This window comes from Drosophila gunungcola, unplaced genomic scaffold, assembly GCF_025200985.1.
Source record: "Drosophila gunungcola strain Sukarami unplaced genomic scaffold, Dgunungcola_SK_2 000001F, whole genome shotgun sequence".
Lineage (NCBI taxonomy): Eukaryota > Metazoa > Arthropoda > Insecta > Diptera > Drosophilidae > Drosophila > Drosophila gunungcola.
This window is the reverse complement of record NW_026453197.1, coordinates 11,976,054-11,991,039: the sequence shown is the minus strand read 5'-3', so window position 1 is coordinate 11,991,039 and position 14,986 is coordinate 11,976,054. Positions and strand designations below refer to the sequence as shown.

The window sequence follows — 14,986 nt, the reverse complement described above, 5'->3', positions numbered from 1 at the left end:
ACATAATAACAATTTATTTTTGTAACAATATTTCTATTATTCGTAGATTAGGTGCTTTAGGACCGGCGTCCATTTGACCAGTTCCTCCTCTTTAAACCATATAGCAATCTCCTTCTCGGCAGTTTCGACGGCATCCGATCCGTGGACTACATTGCGTCCGACATGAATGCAGTAGTCACCGCGGATGGTTCCGACCATCGAGTCAGCGGGATTGGTGGCGCCTAACATTTGGCGGCAGGTCTTTATCACATTCAAACCCTCCCATACCATGGGAACCAAGGGGCCAGAGGTCATGTATTGGCAAAGTTCCGGAAAGAAGGGCCGTTCGCAGAGCTCGGCGTAGTGCTTCTCCAAACACTCCTTGGTTGCCCAGCTCATTTTTAGGCCCACCAAGTGGAAGCCCTTCCGCTCGAAACGATTGATTATCTTGCCAATGAGTCCTCGCTGGACTCCATCGGGCTTGATCATAATTAGAGTTCGCTCCTTATTGGCCGCCGTTGCTGTGCAAATGATGTCTTTGAACATTTTTCCAGATATTTTCATTTTAGCTATAGAAGTTGAAAGCTATGGCAAATATTGATAGTTTTTAGTTTATAGATTTTAAGGTATTCGATTAAGAACAGGGCAAAAAATTACTTAAGAAAAGAGATGAAAGAAAATAGTTGACATAATAAAAACACAAACAGGTTTACCAACATCTGATCGACCATTAATGGGGTTTTCACTTTGAAATATTAATATTATATTAATATTTTTAATTTATTTTGCCTTGTTTTTTATTTAAGTCAGCTTTTTAGACATAACACTTAAGTGGATATTTTTATTAACAACTTACATGCGTACCTTATGAATTTTAAATTTTACCGCCATAGCGTTCACAGAAAAATTGAATGTGGCAATGCTGTAACGAGGTGGTGGATTTCAACAGCTGTTTAGGTGGATAAACACATAAAAACATCAATATTGCCAGACAAAATCGTTTTTGTTTAAATTTTAAATATAATTCATTTTTTGATAATTGATAGCCTACACAACCTTTTCGCTAAATAAATTCCATAGATAAATGATTTATTTTATATATTTCGCCAGGCAGTTAGACGCTGCGCAGTTTAACAGTCATCAAAAAAACTGGTTTGACTTGTTTTTTCGCCTGTTCTTTGTTTGGCTGCGATTTGTAATTGCCACTAGGAAGCAGGGCAACAAAGGAGTTCGAATAGAAAAACCTCCCTATTGAGAGTTGTCTTAAAAGAACAGTAAAAATACAAATAATAATAAAAACACCCCCGCGTCGGAGAGAAGTGAACGAATCGTAAACAAATCCCATATGACAAGGGCGTAGTTTTGTGAGGGGATGGACAAGCAAAACAGCTGATAGCCGCTCTCCCACGCTATCTTTTCTGACTCTCTCTCTCTCTTTTTTTCGCTCTCTCTTTCCCGCTCCCTGGGAGAGAACTAATCAGCTAGGTTCATATTTTTCAACTTTCCTGAATTTATTTTCATTTCGTGATATGCCAACGGCCGTTCAAGATCGCGCTCCTCTTCGGTTTCACAAAAGATATAGCCATCTATATAATTACGCGCGGTAATACTCAACCCAGTAATACTGGCTGTGCGGGTGTGTGTGTTTGTCTAGTGTGTGCGAGCTGCACTCCGCTTATCAGTTGCATTGACACAGTGATAATCAGTCTGAATTCACCAATCGAACTGAATATTTTTGTGGTTTAGTGGGTTCTAGCCTTTGGCCCCTCTACGACGTCAACCCCCTTCCCCCCTATTTTCGCCAACACCCCGACCAGTGATAAGCCGCAAAGAAAAAAGCCTCAGAATTTGATATACTTTTTAGTGAGAACTGAGAAATAACTACATACTAAACACTTAGTTGGCTAGCCTAGCACAAAAAAAAAACGCGGCACTACTACCAATAGCGAAAGACGAGGAAATGACAGAGGGCACAAAAAATCGACGGCTAGGCCTACACACATACCCAGAAACAAATATCAGCTGCTTTTGAACGAACCCCAGAAAAAAAGTCTCAAATTAAGCAAAAAAACTTAGAACGATTAAAAGTGCGTCTCAAAACAAAGGGTAAAGAGAGCGACGTGCTAAATATATGTAAACACTCATGTTTTGCATCATAAAGAAGAAGCTTTGAGTGCAATAAGCAAGCGCTACACAACAAAATCAAAACATAGGGCATATTGGTTTGCTTATAAAGTTCGTTTGAGTTAAAAATATAAAAAAAATAATTTGTTCGTGCTATATAAATTGTTTTAAAATAAAGGTTTTATTGCAAATACTAGTAAGCTGTAATAATTTCGGCTCTGATACTTATAAGCTGGACTAAATTAATTGTAGCGCAATATTCTGCCGTCTTTTCCCCTCCCCCGCCACGCTTGTTCTTTGTGAGCGGAGAGGATCTCCTTCATTGTCGCTCTCTAAGTGTGGCAATAACAACAAGCATTGTTTATACCAGAGGCGGAAAAAAGGGGTTTGGAAATAAAAAGGATTTTTTTTACAAAAATATTGTTTATAATAACGCTTAACCAAAAAGGAACATAACTTGCCCTTTCAATTCATATTTTTAAATGTACATCAATGCCCCTTGAAAATTATAATAAGTCCACCCCTGCCAATTACTCTCTCAATTTACATGTGCTCCCATGTGTTAGTGGGCTATTCTTGTTTTTGGGGGCATGGTCTGATTAGCAACAGGCAACTGTTCCTACCCGATCGACTTTTTATTAAATGGGTTGTCTGCCGGTCTCACAGAGCCCCGTACCCCCCAACGCCCTTGGGAACAGCTAGAAGCGAATGAACTCACACTGACAAGAGAGCGCGAAATTAAGATTCAAATGAGCAGCAGACACGCACACACCTAAACACCCGCGAAAGAAATATTATTTATTCTAATTGCTTGACGCTCCTCAAAATTAACGAAAAAACAGGCCTACGACGAACGAACGGAAAGAGCAAATTAAATGGAGAACGCTAGTTGAAGACAGAGAGATAAAAGTGAAAACGAACAGCAGGGTTAAGGTTATACGAAAAAGCCGTAAGATCAAAAGTGCTAGACAACATACATATTAAAATAACGACATGTCCAGTTGGAGTTTGGCCAGTGCCGTGTCCCCAAATGTCACCGGTGGCGACGTCATTCGACTGAATAGTTTCAAGTCCTGTTCGGAAACGAATCTGCCATCTAGGGGATCCGCTGGATATGGAGGATCTGGTGGACTACCTCGACCCACGACTCCGGTGCCCGGTAGGAAATTGTCTTCCAAGCGACCACCACACTTGACCCTGAATATTGCGGTTAAGTCCCACGATGCTCCGCTGGCCGAAACGGAAAACTCGGTGCTTTCGGCCAGCGCCTCCATCTATGGCACTCCAATGGGCGCCACACCCATTTCGTCACCTGCCGGCCACAGTCAATGGAGCCAAAAGAGCCAGAATAGTGACGAAAGCCGCCACAGCAGCAGTACCGCCAACAGCGGAGGTTCCATCTTCCCCCACGAACAGTACAAAACCATCAAGAAGATCAACATTGGATTCGAAAACATTCGCTACACCACCAAATTCGGAGTCTTCCAGAGGGGTAAGTGAACACTGTTGTCCATCCTTATTCGGTGGTGATCTTACTTAAAGATACCTTTTATGAATTTAATCAAAAGATTTTTATTTAATATGCCCTTATTGTGTGATCGTTGAATGAATGGTGTTTATATTTATGATAATTTGAATTTTCAAACAAAACATGTATTTTGTTGGTTAAGACAAAAAATCTGGATACGACATTCTAATGGTGGTCTTCATTTTGATACTTTTAAAAGACAGCGCTTTGTTCATGAAAAAGACATAATAAATTCTGAATGCGAAACTTGGTTTCCTATTGAAACAAAAGCTGTCTAAAGAGGCATTCCCCCCGGGAACATAAAATTACTTGCTTGCACCCAGTCACGCTTTGGTGGCAATTATAATTAAGGGTTGGTTACATACGATACATATGAATATGGTAAGGTCCAGCAAACCCAGTTAAAATTAACGACCTTTTTTGATTCTTTTTGAAAGAATTGTCAAAAATTAGTTTTTAATGAAAAAATAAACACAACAAATAAATTGCTACAACTATTAGAATAATTAGCTTTGAAAGTCGTGATATCTGATGAGGTTTTGGTTCATTAATCTCCAGATAAAGTCATTTAAAATGTTTTTATAAGAGTTTTTTAGATAAGGGTACTCAGCTATTATCAGTTCTTTGACATTTTCTTATTTTTGAGATTTAAATATTGAGCAAAGACCACAAAGACCACCACGGAAAAGAATTTGAAAAAGAAACTACTTTCCTTTATCGGATATATGTATGTTACAAGCGAAGTCACTTCCAATTCATTATATTGACAAGCTGCTGATTGAACGAATCACTGGGTTCAAAGAGCCTTTTAAATTTAATTGATTAAAGCTTGGGCACATGCAGAAAAGAAAGAAAGTTGCATGGTCAGGGCTAAATATGAAGGTCAGTGGTTTTTATCTTAATATAATTCACGGACCTATTTGCATATCGCCGAGTGTGGCTGCCTTATTGTTTGTTTACAATGTGACGATCCCACAGTTACAATGCTGATAAGACCGTTCGCTTACAACATGCATAATAAGTCCCCAATCGTAGTTACTTGATACTTTTCTTGAATATTTTCGCTTTTCGGGGATATAAGTTGGGGCATATACCATGTGACTCACGCAAGTGCACCAATAATAGGAAGGCATTCCCAAAAAAATATTTGAGTGAGCAGGTGCCAAAACGAAGTATCCCAGGTGACTCATGGCCTGACTCATTTAAGTATCTGACTGTGATCCTGTTTGAAATAATGACACGTGCCGCATGCCGATTTTATGCACGATAACCCATTGTGGGTGGTGATTACTATGAACTCATGGTAGACTAACAAAGTTAGTTTTAAAACAAATCCAATTATTTCTCCATTCATAATTGCAACACAAACTATAAATTTTTATTCAGATATGAAGCAAAACACAATTTCTTGAGTTTCTAATACAATTAGTTTGGTCGAAGGCCACTGCTTTGGCAGCCAAGCATAAAATAACCTAAACTGGGCACAATGTTACTCGTGTTCCATATCTACAAACTACCTTTATCACCCAACCGCCATTGATAATAAAAAGCAAAAAATGTACATACAGGAATTCTTCAACGTTAATTTGTTTTAGATTATAGAAAATCAGAAGCCAGTGAAGGCAAATCGATATTTTTATATCGTACATGGATACAAGTATATAAAAAGAGTATTGACTCCGATTACAACATAAGTCGGACATGTGATAGATACTATAATTATTATTGTGGCACGCGGGACTACGAATAAAAGTATTCACAATATATACCCCAGTTAGATAGGCATATAAGAACATAAAACGAAGAGAGTACATAAAAACATGATAAAGTAGAATTCTCTGCTTTATAACAAAGACGCAAACGTTTTAATTGATGTCACTTAATGAAATATCTTTTTTGTTTTCTCGAATTTACATTGTTCTTCTCATTTAAAATTTTTTTTTAATATTATAACAAAGAGGACGACTTTGAAACCGACTTTAGAGATTGGTTAGATGATTTGATAGCGCAAGCTTTTATTAAGAGATTGGCACGCTCCAGATGAAATTGTTGACAGTTTCCGGTACGATTTAACATGGAATTTTTCAAATGACCGGAGATCTCCGTCGCCTGGTGCGTGTTTAGTTATTTTAGGAGGTTTAAAGAAAGTATTTCTTTTTTCACGCAAGCTGAATCTGTTATTATCTTATAAGTAGAATATGCTTTATGGAGATTGCTGAATTTATTAACAAAGTTTAATTTAAAAATTTAATTTTTTTTCATAAACATAATGTGGAGATTTTGTATATAAACGAGAATATTTTCGGCGCTCTCTTTTGATTTCATTTACTATTAACCACTGTACGATAAGGCTTGTTGCATTCTCAAAATTGTATTTAATTACAAACGAAATTATCAATAATTTTGATAAGGAAATTGTTCTAATAACTTTAGCTTAAAGTGACCTCCTTTAATTTTAAACTCAAAATTCGTCACTCTTTGATTTAAACGTAATTTAATATTATTTGAAAAATATGGGAAGTGGTCAGACAATTGCAGGTGTTCGATGACCCATTAGCACTAATGTATTTTATTATATTTACTCGTAATCCCCCGTTGCAAAATGCAGTACCAAGTACAAGGACATCGCAAAACCTTGATAAGGCGGACAACTCCAGCGCAGCAATGGGAATGCAATAAAAATCGCTTGTTGTACACCTGTTGGCCCGGTGATGGCCCTAGTTCAACATCTGGCCCACGAACATTAAAAAAATACTTAAAGGTAGTTTAACGACGAGTTTGGTCATAGAACTCACTGCGATAAGATTCTGCGACGGAGTGATTGATAAGTGGGCGAACAGACCACTGAAATCTAAATTGCCCAGTAGCCCTGGCTAATCGACATATTAACTGGGCAGTCGACAATCATAATGGGCGACTACAATGTAGTTGGCCCAGGAAAAAGAACCCCGTACAGAAAGGCGATCCAATCTACTGGTATATAGAATTTAAAGTTGTTTATGGCATTATCATCCGTCAACTTGGGAGCTCAGAAAATGTGCAAAACGAGATTAGAAGGCATTGGACGGCATTAATCGCGGGAAATGGGATTTGCTTATCACTGGGATGAACGAGTTTCAATGTGAGAATGTGGGACACCCTACAATTAAAAATTGTGGGGCAAACAAATAAGTAAATGTTTCAATTCATTAAAGAGCTACTCGATACTGTAAAAACTAATTCATACAGTGTTTTTCAGTGTTTTTTTTTATCAAATAAAATACTATACTTGAAAAAACAAATTCATGAATTTTTCAACTCGACCATGAATCAACATTAAAATGAAACTTTTAACCACCTTAAGTAAATCAAAAACTAATATAAAAATGCAACTAACGTCATAAAAGAAGTGTGACCTCTTAAGAATATATTAATGGCATTTTAGGGAATTTACTTTTTTTTCGAATTGAAGTATATAACAAAATTAATTTAGGAATTATTCTTAAATTTTTTCACAGAAACCAAAGATGTACTCATGGGTCTGACAGGCTATTTTAAGTCGGGTGAGCTGAGTGCCGTTGTGGGACCTTCGGGAGCTGGAAAGAGTACCCTGCTCAATATCCTGTCTGGATACACGTAATGTAACCCCGGAAATAAAACTAATTTCCAATAAAGCTAATTGGCTTAAATATATTATTTCAGAACCTATGGCTATACAGGCGACTTTCTCATCAATGGCAATCGAAGGGATCTAAAGGCCTTCAAGGCAAACGTTGCCTTTATCCGCCAGGATACGAGTCTTCAGGCCTTTCTCTCCGTCAAGGAGGCAATGCATTTTGCGGCCAACTTAAAGATCGGCACCCACATGACGCTGACCGAGAAGAAGGAGCGGGTGAAGAGCATCCTGGAGGCCATCGGAATGTACGAGAATCGGCACACGAGGACGGGCCAGCTCAGTGGAGGTCAGAAGAAACGTTTGGCCATTGCTCTGGAGCTGGTGAACAATCCACCTGTACTTATACTGGATGAACCAACAACGTAGGTTATTTGTTCAATATTTATACATTAACAACTAATTGGAAATTTAATACGTTCAGGGGCCTGGATAGTTCCACCTCCAGTCAGCTAACAAATCTGCTCAAGAAACTCGCCCTCGAGGGGCGAACAGTCATCTGCACAATCCACCAGCCAAGTGCCCTGACCTTTGCCATGTTCGACCATCTGTATGCCATAGGCGAGGGCCAGTGCATCTACGCTGGCGGAGCACAAAACCTACTGCCCTTCCTGGGCGCCCTCAATCTGCACTGCCCTGAGTCCTACAATCCAGCAGATTACTGTAAGCTTAGCCTAAAATACTTATTTGTAGGAAAGAATATGCTCAACTATTGCCTGATTAACAGTAATGGAAATAGCCACTCATGACTATGACACGGAGGATGACAACCAGCTGGAGAAGCTGGTGGCTCTGATGGACAATGGTCGTAATGAGGACTACAGACAGAGCAAGTCTGCCCGAGTGGCGCAACTGGCGGCCATGAAGAAAGTTGGTGAGACAGGGGGATACAATTTGAAGTGAACATAATGGGGTAACTTAGTTTCGTAAACATTCCAGATCAACTAATGGCAGCGGGCCTAATGACACCCGTGACGGCTCCCGTGATGTCCACATCTGTGCCACATCATTTCCCGCAGGGCAGCATCTTCAAGCCACTCACGCCCATCAATGAGCTTTCTTCCCGGGTGTGGGACAGTCAGACGGGGGGAATCGGAAGCGGCGATGTGGGTGGAAAGTCGGCCGGAAGCTGCTGCAAGCCAAAGAAAAAGAAGAAACCCAGGCCAGCACTGGAGTTGGATCCATCGCATCTGTGCAAGCGGCAGAACATCTACGCCACTCCATTCTACCGCCAGCTGAGCATCCTGCTGCTAAGGACCTTCCTGCTGATTTGGCGGGACAGCTCGCTGACCACAATGCGGTTCGCCATTCACCTGGTCACCGGGCTGCTGATAGGAACCCTGTACTTTGGGATCGGCAACGATGCCGCCCAGACGCTGAATATCTTCCGATACCTCTTCTACACGATCATGTTCATCATGTACTGTGCGTTCTCGGGTATATTGGTAAAGTGTAAGTATTAAAAACTAAATAAAATTTATAGAATCAAATTTGAAGTACTTCCATTATCTACAGTTCCATTGGAGTTCCCCATTGTGTCGCGCGAGCACTTTAATCGCTGGTACTCCCTGCGAGCGTACTATGTGGCCATCACTCTGGCAGACCTGCCCATCCAGGTCATCTGCAGTGCTCTGTTCATCGTGCCCACCTATCTGTTGACCCAACAGCCTTTGGAGCTCTGGCGGTTCGGCCTCTTCTTCCTGATGGTGTTCGTTACGGCTCTGGTCTCGCAGAGCATCGGATTGGCAGTGGGAGCAGCACTCAGCCTTAAGTTGGGCTCCATCCTGGGTCCCTTCTTCATCTGCCCGTTTCTGCAGTTCAGCGGCTTCTTTCTGATGGAGAAAGACGCTCCGGTCTATATGCGCTGGATGTTCGACATATCCTTCCTGAAGTACAGTCTGGAGGGATCTATGGCGGCCATTTTTGGATACAATCGAGAGCGTTTGGTCTGCGAGGAGATGTACTGCCATCTAATAGCCCCGAAGCACATTCTCAAGAGCCTGGACATGGCCGATGCGAACTATAGTTTTGCCCTGATCGTTCTACTCGGCATTTTGGTCTTCCTGCGCATCCTGGCGTTCTACATCATGTCCTTCCGCTTAAGATTGTTCAGATGAGGCACAAGAGATTCAAGGGACCAGATAAATACCTGCCACATTCCGCCGACGGTTAAATGTTTTACTTTAAATTTATGGTTTCTTTTTAAGCATTTATTCAAGAGAAACCTATGTGCCAAAGATTGAAAAAGCCTTTAGAGCGTAAGGAAATCGTGATATATATCTGAAACAAAGGATTATAGAGCCCTTAATCACACACACACACACACTTACAAAAATACACACGGCAGTTACCGAGATCAATAACTGTAAATAGAAAATTTGTATAGCATAGCATATAAACAATTGTATTTTTGTATTGTATTAATGAACCCATTTATTGACTAGTTGTAACACAAGCCTGATTTTCAGGCTTCGGCTGCGAGTATGACTTTGAAAAAATATTATTAAAAAATATTTTTCCATGAACCTAAGAGAGTGCCTTTTTGATTGTCTTACTTGCTTTAATTTTTTTTATTCATAACATAATTGACGGCAATTCTTGTTGTGTATTAAGAAATAATAACCTAAAAACCAAGTTGATTTTTTTTATTCTTATAATTTCCGATAAAGCTGTTAAGCATTTAATTGTTTTTGCCCTGGGAGTTCATAAGCTGCAAGGTTTAAAAGCGTTGAACATTTAATTATGATTTATAAATTCAAATATGGAAGGCATCATTGCGGAAAATTTTGTTATAAGTTTAGACTATTATTATCCACTATCTCAAAAGTATACTATGTTTTTGAATCCAACTTGAATGCAACTTGAAGTGCACCTCGAACATGTTGCCAGATGAATTACGATTAATAGCAGTTGCCGGCTTCCGACTGAAAGCAATTGAAATCAGTCGCGTTTTGAATATCAACAACAAGTGGTCGACCACTGGCGGATCGCCATATCGCCTGTCTCTGTCGTCCGGTTAATGTGATCGCGACTTGAAATCTTAATTGACGGGAGCCGCATAAAAAGAATAAAAATAAACACAAAGTCGTTGTGATATAAAATCGATTCATGCCTACACTTCGAATAGCAATAAACATTCAAAATTGTAAGCTTGAACTTGAACTTGAATGGAAAACAAAACCGATTTGCAGTTGAGAGAGATTTCTGAAACCTGTTTGCCAAGAAAATGACTATAGAAATTTAATTTAAATTCTACCGGATTATTCAGTGACTGCTGCAATTGCAGTAATTACGGGAAAATAGAAATTAGTGAAAAGCACCAGCTGTTCGATAACTGAAATGAACAAAGCCAATTCTAATTTCTAACTTCTATTATATTACGCAGTTTGGTCTGTATAAAAGCAATGTAATTGGGTGTGTGCTATCAGCGGTCATTGTTTCGAGCTGAATACTCTGTATCAATTACCCAGTGCCCCCGGCCAATTGTTAATTTCACTCTCTAAAGAAGGTCATTGCCAGTGGCAGAAATCGCTGCTGACTTTTGGGCGCAAGTTGAAAAAAGTTTTCAAACAATATTTGTTAATTTATAATGTTGAATGTAGGTAAACTTAAAAATACTCAAATTAACTAGTTATATCATCTGTTTAAATAGGGTTTTTGCCGTGAGAAAATATTTTATTTAATTTGCTGTAATATTAATAGTTGTATCTCCTTAGCTCTCCCTGTTGAATTAAACAGCCTACTTGTAAACAACTCGACTGACCTCAGACAAGATCTCATTAACTCAAAGTGGGTGGGAGAACTGCAGTGAGTTCGCTGTCGAACACGTTCGGTTGGGTGGGACGACCTTGATCCAATCCAGCCAACCCTAAGCGATAAGATTATCCGCGATCCTCCTTAACGGTCGTTCGAACGATAAGTGAAAGCTCCCAAAATGTACCAGTCATTAGCCACACATTTGGTCTGCATTTATTAAAAGTTGAGCATTCGAGACTTCAGTTCACTGGGATCTTGACCGGCTTAATGTTCAGTCGCCCGCATAAATAGAACTGAATTAAATCAGCTCAGAGCACGAGTATCTGGTTCATAAACAACAATCAGCCGCCGTCTAATGGCCGATAACGCGGTACAAATTCAGGCGAATGGCCTGGCCCAAAAGCAACAGGCGCTGGAGTTGCATTTCAGCCAAGTTAGCTACTCACTGAAGGGATCTACAAAAAGTTCCACTCCAATACTGAACGAGGCATGTGGTGCGTTTAAATCAGGACGGTTGACGGCCATTCTGGGTCCCTCGGGAGCCGGAAAATCCACTCTGCTCAATGCCCTGGCAGGTTTCAAGTGAGTATACTATACTTTCTGGACAAACAAAATTAAAGTAATAAGACTTTTATAACTTATTATTTAAAGTTATTATAAAACTTTGAACACTTAATTGACTTCACATATTTCTCTCACTTACAGACTCCAAGGAGCTTCAGGGCAGTTCCTCTTGAATGGCAAACCCAGGGATATGCTGTCGTTTCGGAAAATGTCCGCCTACATTGCTCAGGACTTTGTGATGCTTAACCTCCTGACTGTCGAGGAGACTTTGCGCGTTTCCGTTGACCTAAAAATGCCCAGTTCCACAAATCCTCAGGAGAAACAGCAAACTGTGGGTGGTAGTTATCGTACACAAAAATGTAAAGAGCTGACACCATCATTTTTCAGATAGACGACATAATCGACATACTGCAGCTGCAGTCCAGCCGTCGGACTTTGGTAAAGCACTTGTCTGGAGGCGAACACAAGCGCCTGTCCATTGGAATTGAACTAGTGACGAATCCGCCCATTATGTTTTTCGATGAACCCACCAGTGGCTTGGATTGTGTGGCCAGCTACCAGGTTATTTGCCACTTGCAAAGATTGGCCCACGATGGCAGGATAGTGGTCTGCGTGGTCCATCAGCCCGGTTCGCGACTTTTCCAACTTTTCGATGATGTCCTGGTCTTGGCTCACGGCGAGGTTCTCTATGCCGGCGAACAGTGCGAAATGCTGGGCACCTTTGCCGATTCCGGTCACATCTGTCCACAGTACTACAATCCTGCGGATTTTGGTAAGCTATTGGGGAAGCCTGAAATTAAATATTTAATATAACTTTTATTATTTACAGCCCTGGAAGTGTGCAGCCAATCGTCCACCACAGAGCGCTGTGAATCCCTCATCACTCAAAACAAGATGATTTATTGCAACTCAAGCAATGTTGTAAAGTTGCAGGTGGATGAGGAGAGTAAGTGATGATGGTTGGAATGGTTCTTAAGATGGTTTATCTTATACAAATCCTTCTTTGCGCTGCTGCACTCGTTTATTCTTTACTGCACTTTCTCTGCTCTATCTTTCGCTTTTCTCTGCCTGCTCTAATTTTATTCCAGCAGCATTAATGGATGTCCATCGGGATACCATGGATTTGAGCCATCTGCGTGGTAAGGAGCAGGTGGGCTTCTGGTTCCAGCTGAGTGTGCTGCTTCGCCGCCATTTGCGCTCCATGTCTAGGGACATGGTGGGTGATTACAAAAGACATTTTTCTTAAGGACATATTTAAATAATTTTTATATTTTTCAGGTTGCTGTCCAGATGCGTCTGGTGATGCACGTGGTGGTGGCCTTACTCCTGGGCGTGGTCTACTGGCAAATAGGCGGCGATGCGGGCAAAATAGTATCCAATGTATCCTGCCTGTTCTTTGTGATCCTGTTCGTGTTCGCCGGCAATGCCATGCCTTCGATTCTACTATGCATGCAGGATTCGGCGGTGTTCATCAGGGAGTACTACAACGGATGGTACTCCCTGGGAGCCTACTATATCTCCAAGGTTCTGGCCGACTTGCCCTTGCAGCTGACCTGCCCCACAATGTTCATTACCATCGGATACTTAATGACGGGTCAGCCACCGGAATTCCATCGATTTGTCATGTGCTGGGGCATCTGTGTGATGACTGCGTTTATTGGCCATTTTATTGGTGTTATCGCGGGATCCCTGTTTACCATGCAGTTGGCCATTTTCCTGGTGCCGAGTGCGACAATTCCGTTCCTTCTCTTCTCCGGCTTCTTCATCCGGCTAAATGAACTCTCCTGGTTTCTGCGTCCCATCTGCGATGTGTCCTTTTTCCGATACATCTTCGAGGGTCTGATGAGGGCCATCTATGGATATGATCGCGGGGAACTGGAGTGCCATGCCGCAATGAATTACTGCTACTACAGGACGGCGGATCAGTTCCTCAAGGACTTCGATATGCAGGGGGACGAATTCGCCTGGGATATGGCTGTCCTGGGTGTATTCATGGTCCTCCTGCTTCTCGCCTTTTTTGTGACCCTAAGCACGGTCATCCGACGAGCACTTCGGTGATAAGATTAGTTAGTTACCTGGGTTTACAATTTATTTAAGTTTAAATTCAATAAATTTTCGGGCGGACAAAAGATTTAAAATAATATATTGTTATAAAATCACTAAAAAATGTGCACAGCCCTGGCCGAAAGTTGTGGAAATATGCCGGAAAATCGCAGGAAAAGCTTTGAGACCGATTTCTCCTACATTAGCCGAGTCCCGAACCAAAAATACTTTACTTTTAAAACAGGTTTGAAAAAAGGCTGCCACCATTTATCTGAACGATTCGGTGTAGTTAAAGTGCTTATTAGATAATTTAATTAACTAAGTTGACTTGCATTGATATAATTTTGTTAGTCAAAATTTATGGAATCTTTTCAATTTGTTAACTTTGAATTAAATGCAGATTTTTGAATAATGTATAATCCAGTATCGGTAAAGATAGCATACAAAATGGCGAGAAACGGTTGAACTTAATTAGATTGTGGTACCAATAATAATAATTTAATTTAATATTTGTAAATGCAATCATGCTAAGGTTCAACAGCCTTAATGTGGACTTCTTTAAATGGCTGAGCCAATTTAGTTAGTAGTTAGTAATTTAATTCCAACTGTAATTTTCAGTTGTTAGCCATTTGCTTTAATCTCTTTGAAGTTGTTTCAGACTGCCGACGTATTTTCTGGCACTGACATAATTCCAACCTTGAAAGCGTCGTTACTTGCAGCCAAAACACACACAGACGCACTCAGTCACACACACACACAAACACACTGCTATGTAGTATATAGACAAGGACATCTTGGAATTTTGGCTGACTTACTGCCGCTATAGTCTGAAGTCCCCGTGGCCTTTCTGCATCTTCGACACTTTTGGACTTTGCTCCGCAATGCATTTTGCCAAGCTTTTTTGTACCCACTGCGAAACTTCCGGCGCGGAGTGGAAGCGGAAATTCCATTATTTTACCCGCAGTCATGTTGCAAATAGATAGCAAATTCGTTTGGGAGCATTTCCCTCTGAGCCATGCACTCGGAAGTGTATGTATTCGGCTTGTGAGCAAAATCAATTAGCGTTCTTCGGCTGGGCAAATCCGCCCAATTTAATTATATGTAATGAGTGGCAACCTGTAAGCCAGAATTTAAGTCCTCAGGCAGATAAGCTTCATATGTATCATTCATATGTCACTGCCGCCGTACATTAAATCAATTTAAAATACAAACAATCTCGGCAGACAGCAAATAATGGCAAAGGAAAACGAAATTTTAAAACGGATCGGAAATATCTGCAAAATTTAAGCTGCCAATTGAAAAGTTTTGGACCTCTTTTTTTGGCAAAAGCATATGAAAAG

The 14,986-nt window shown here is 40.6% G+C and overlaps 2 protein-coding genes across 2 annotated transcripts; one reads left to right on the top strand and one right to left on the bottom strand.

Annotated features, from left to right (window-relative positions):
- Positions 1-21: 21 nt before the first annotated feature.
- LOC128263232 (nucleoside diphosphate kinase-like) lies at positions 22-885 on the bottom strand. Its single transcript, XM_052998119.1, has 2 exons — positions 844-885; positions 22-564 (listed from the first exon to the last, which is right to left on the bottom strand). Exons 1-2 carry the CDS (start codon positions 868-870, stop codon positions 37-39), a joined length of 555 nt encoding a protein of 184 aa, XP_052854079.1. The 5' UTR covers positions 871-885; the 3' UTR covers positions 22-36.
- A 741-nt stretch (positions 886-1,626) lies between these two features.
- On the top strand, positions 1,627-13,746 carry LOC128263498 (ABC transporter G family member 2-like). The gene is made up of 13 exons (XM_052998578.1): positions 1,627-3,595; positions 7,129-7,246; positions 7,313-7,648; positions 7,708-7,946; positions 8,011-8,157; positions 8,223-8,735; positions 8,799-9,398; positions 11,375-11,621; positions 11,745-11,934; positions 11,991-12,375; positions 12,433-12,549; positions 12,692-12,819; positions 12,882-13,746. The coding sequence occupies exons 1-13, from the start codon at positions 3,097-3,099 to the stop codon at positions 13,659-13,661; spliced, it is 4,299 nt and encodes a 1,432-aa protein (XP_052854538.1). The 5' UTR covers positions 1,627-3,096; the 3' UTR covers positions 13,662-13,746.
- Positions 13,747-14,986: the final 1,240 nt, after the last annotated feature.

Bases quoted from the DNA above. Each gene is read 5' to 3' on its own strand.
- LOC128263232 (XM_052998119.1), bottom strand. From the start codon at position 870: ATGGCGGTAAAATTTAAAATTCATAAG. The intron at 565-843 runs GTACGCATGTAA...TATTTGCCATAG, and splicing joins TAAAATTTAAAATTCATAAG to CTTTCAACTTCTATAGCTAA.
- LOC128263498 (XM_052998578.1), top strand. From the start codon at position 3,097: ATGTCCAGTTGGAGTTTGGCCAGTGCCGTGTCCCCAAATGTCACCGGT. The intron at 8,158-8,222 runs GTGAGACAGGGG...TAAACATTCCAG, and splicing joins GGCGGCCATGAAGAAAGTTG to ATCAACTAATGGCAGCGGGC. The intron at 12,820-12,881 runs GTGGGTGATTAC...TATATTTTTCAG, and splicing joins GCTCCATGTCTAGGGACATG to GTTGCTGTCCAGATGCGTCT.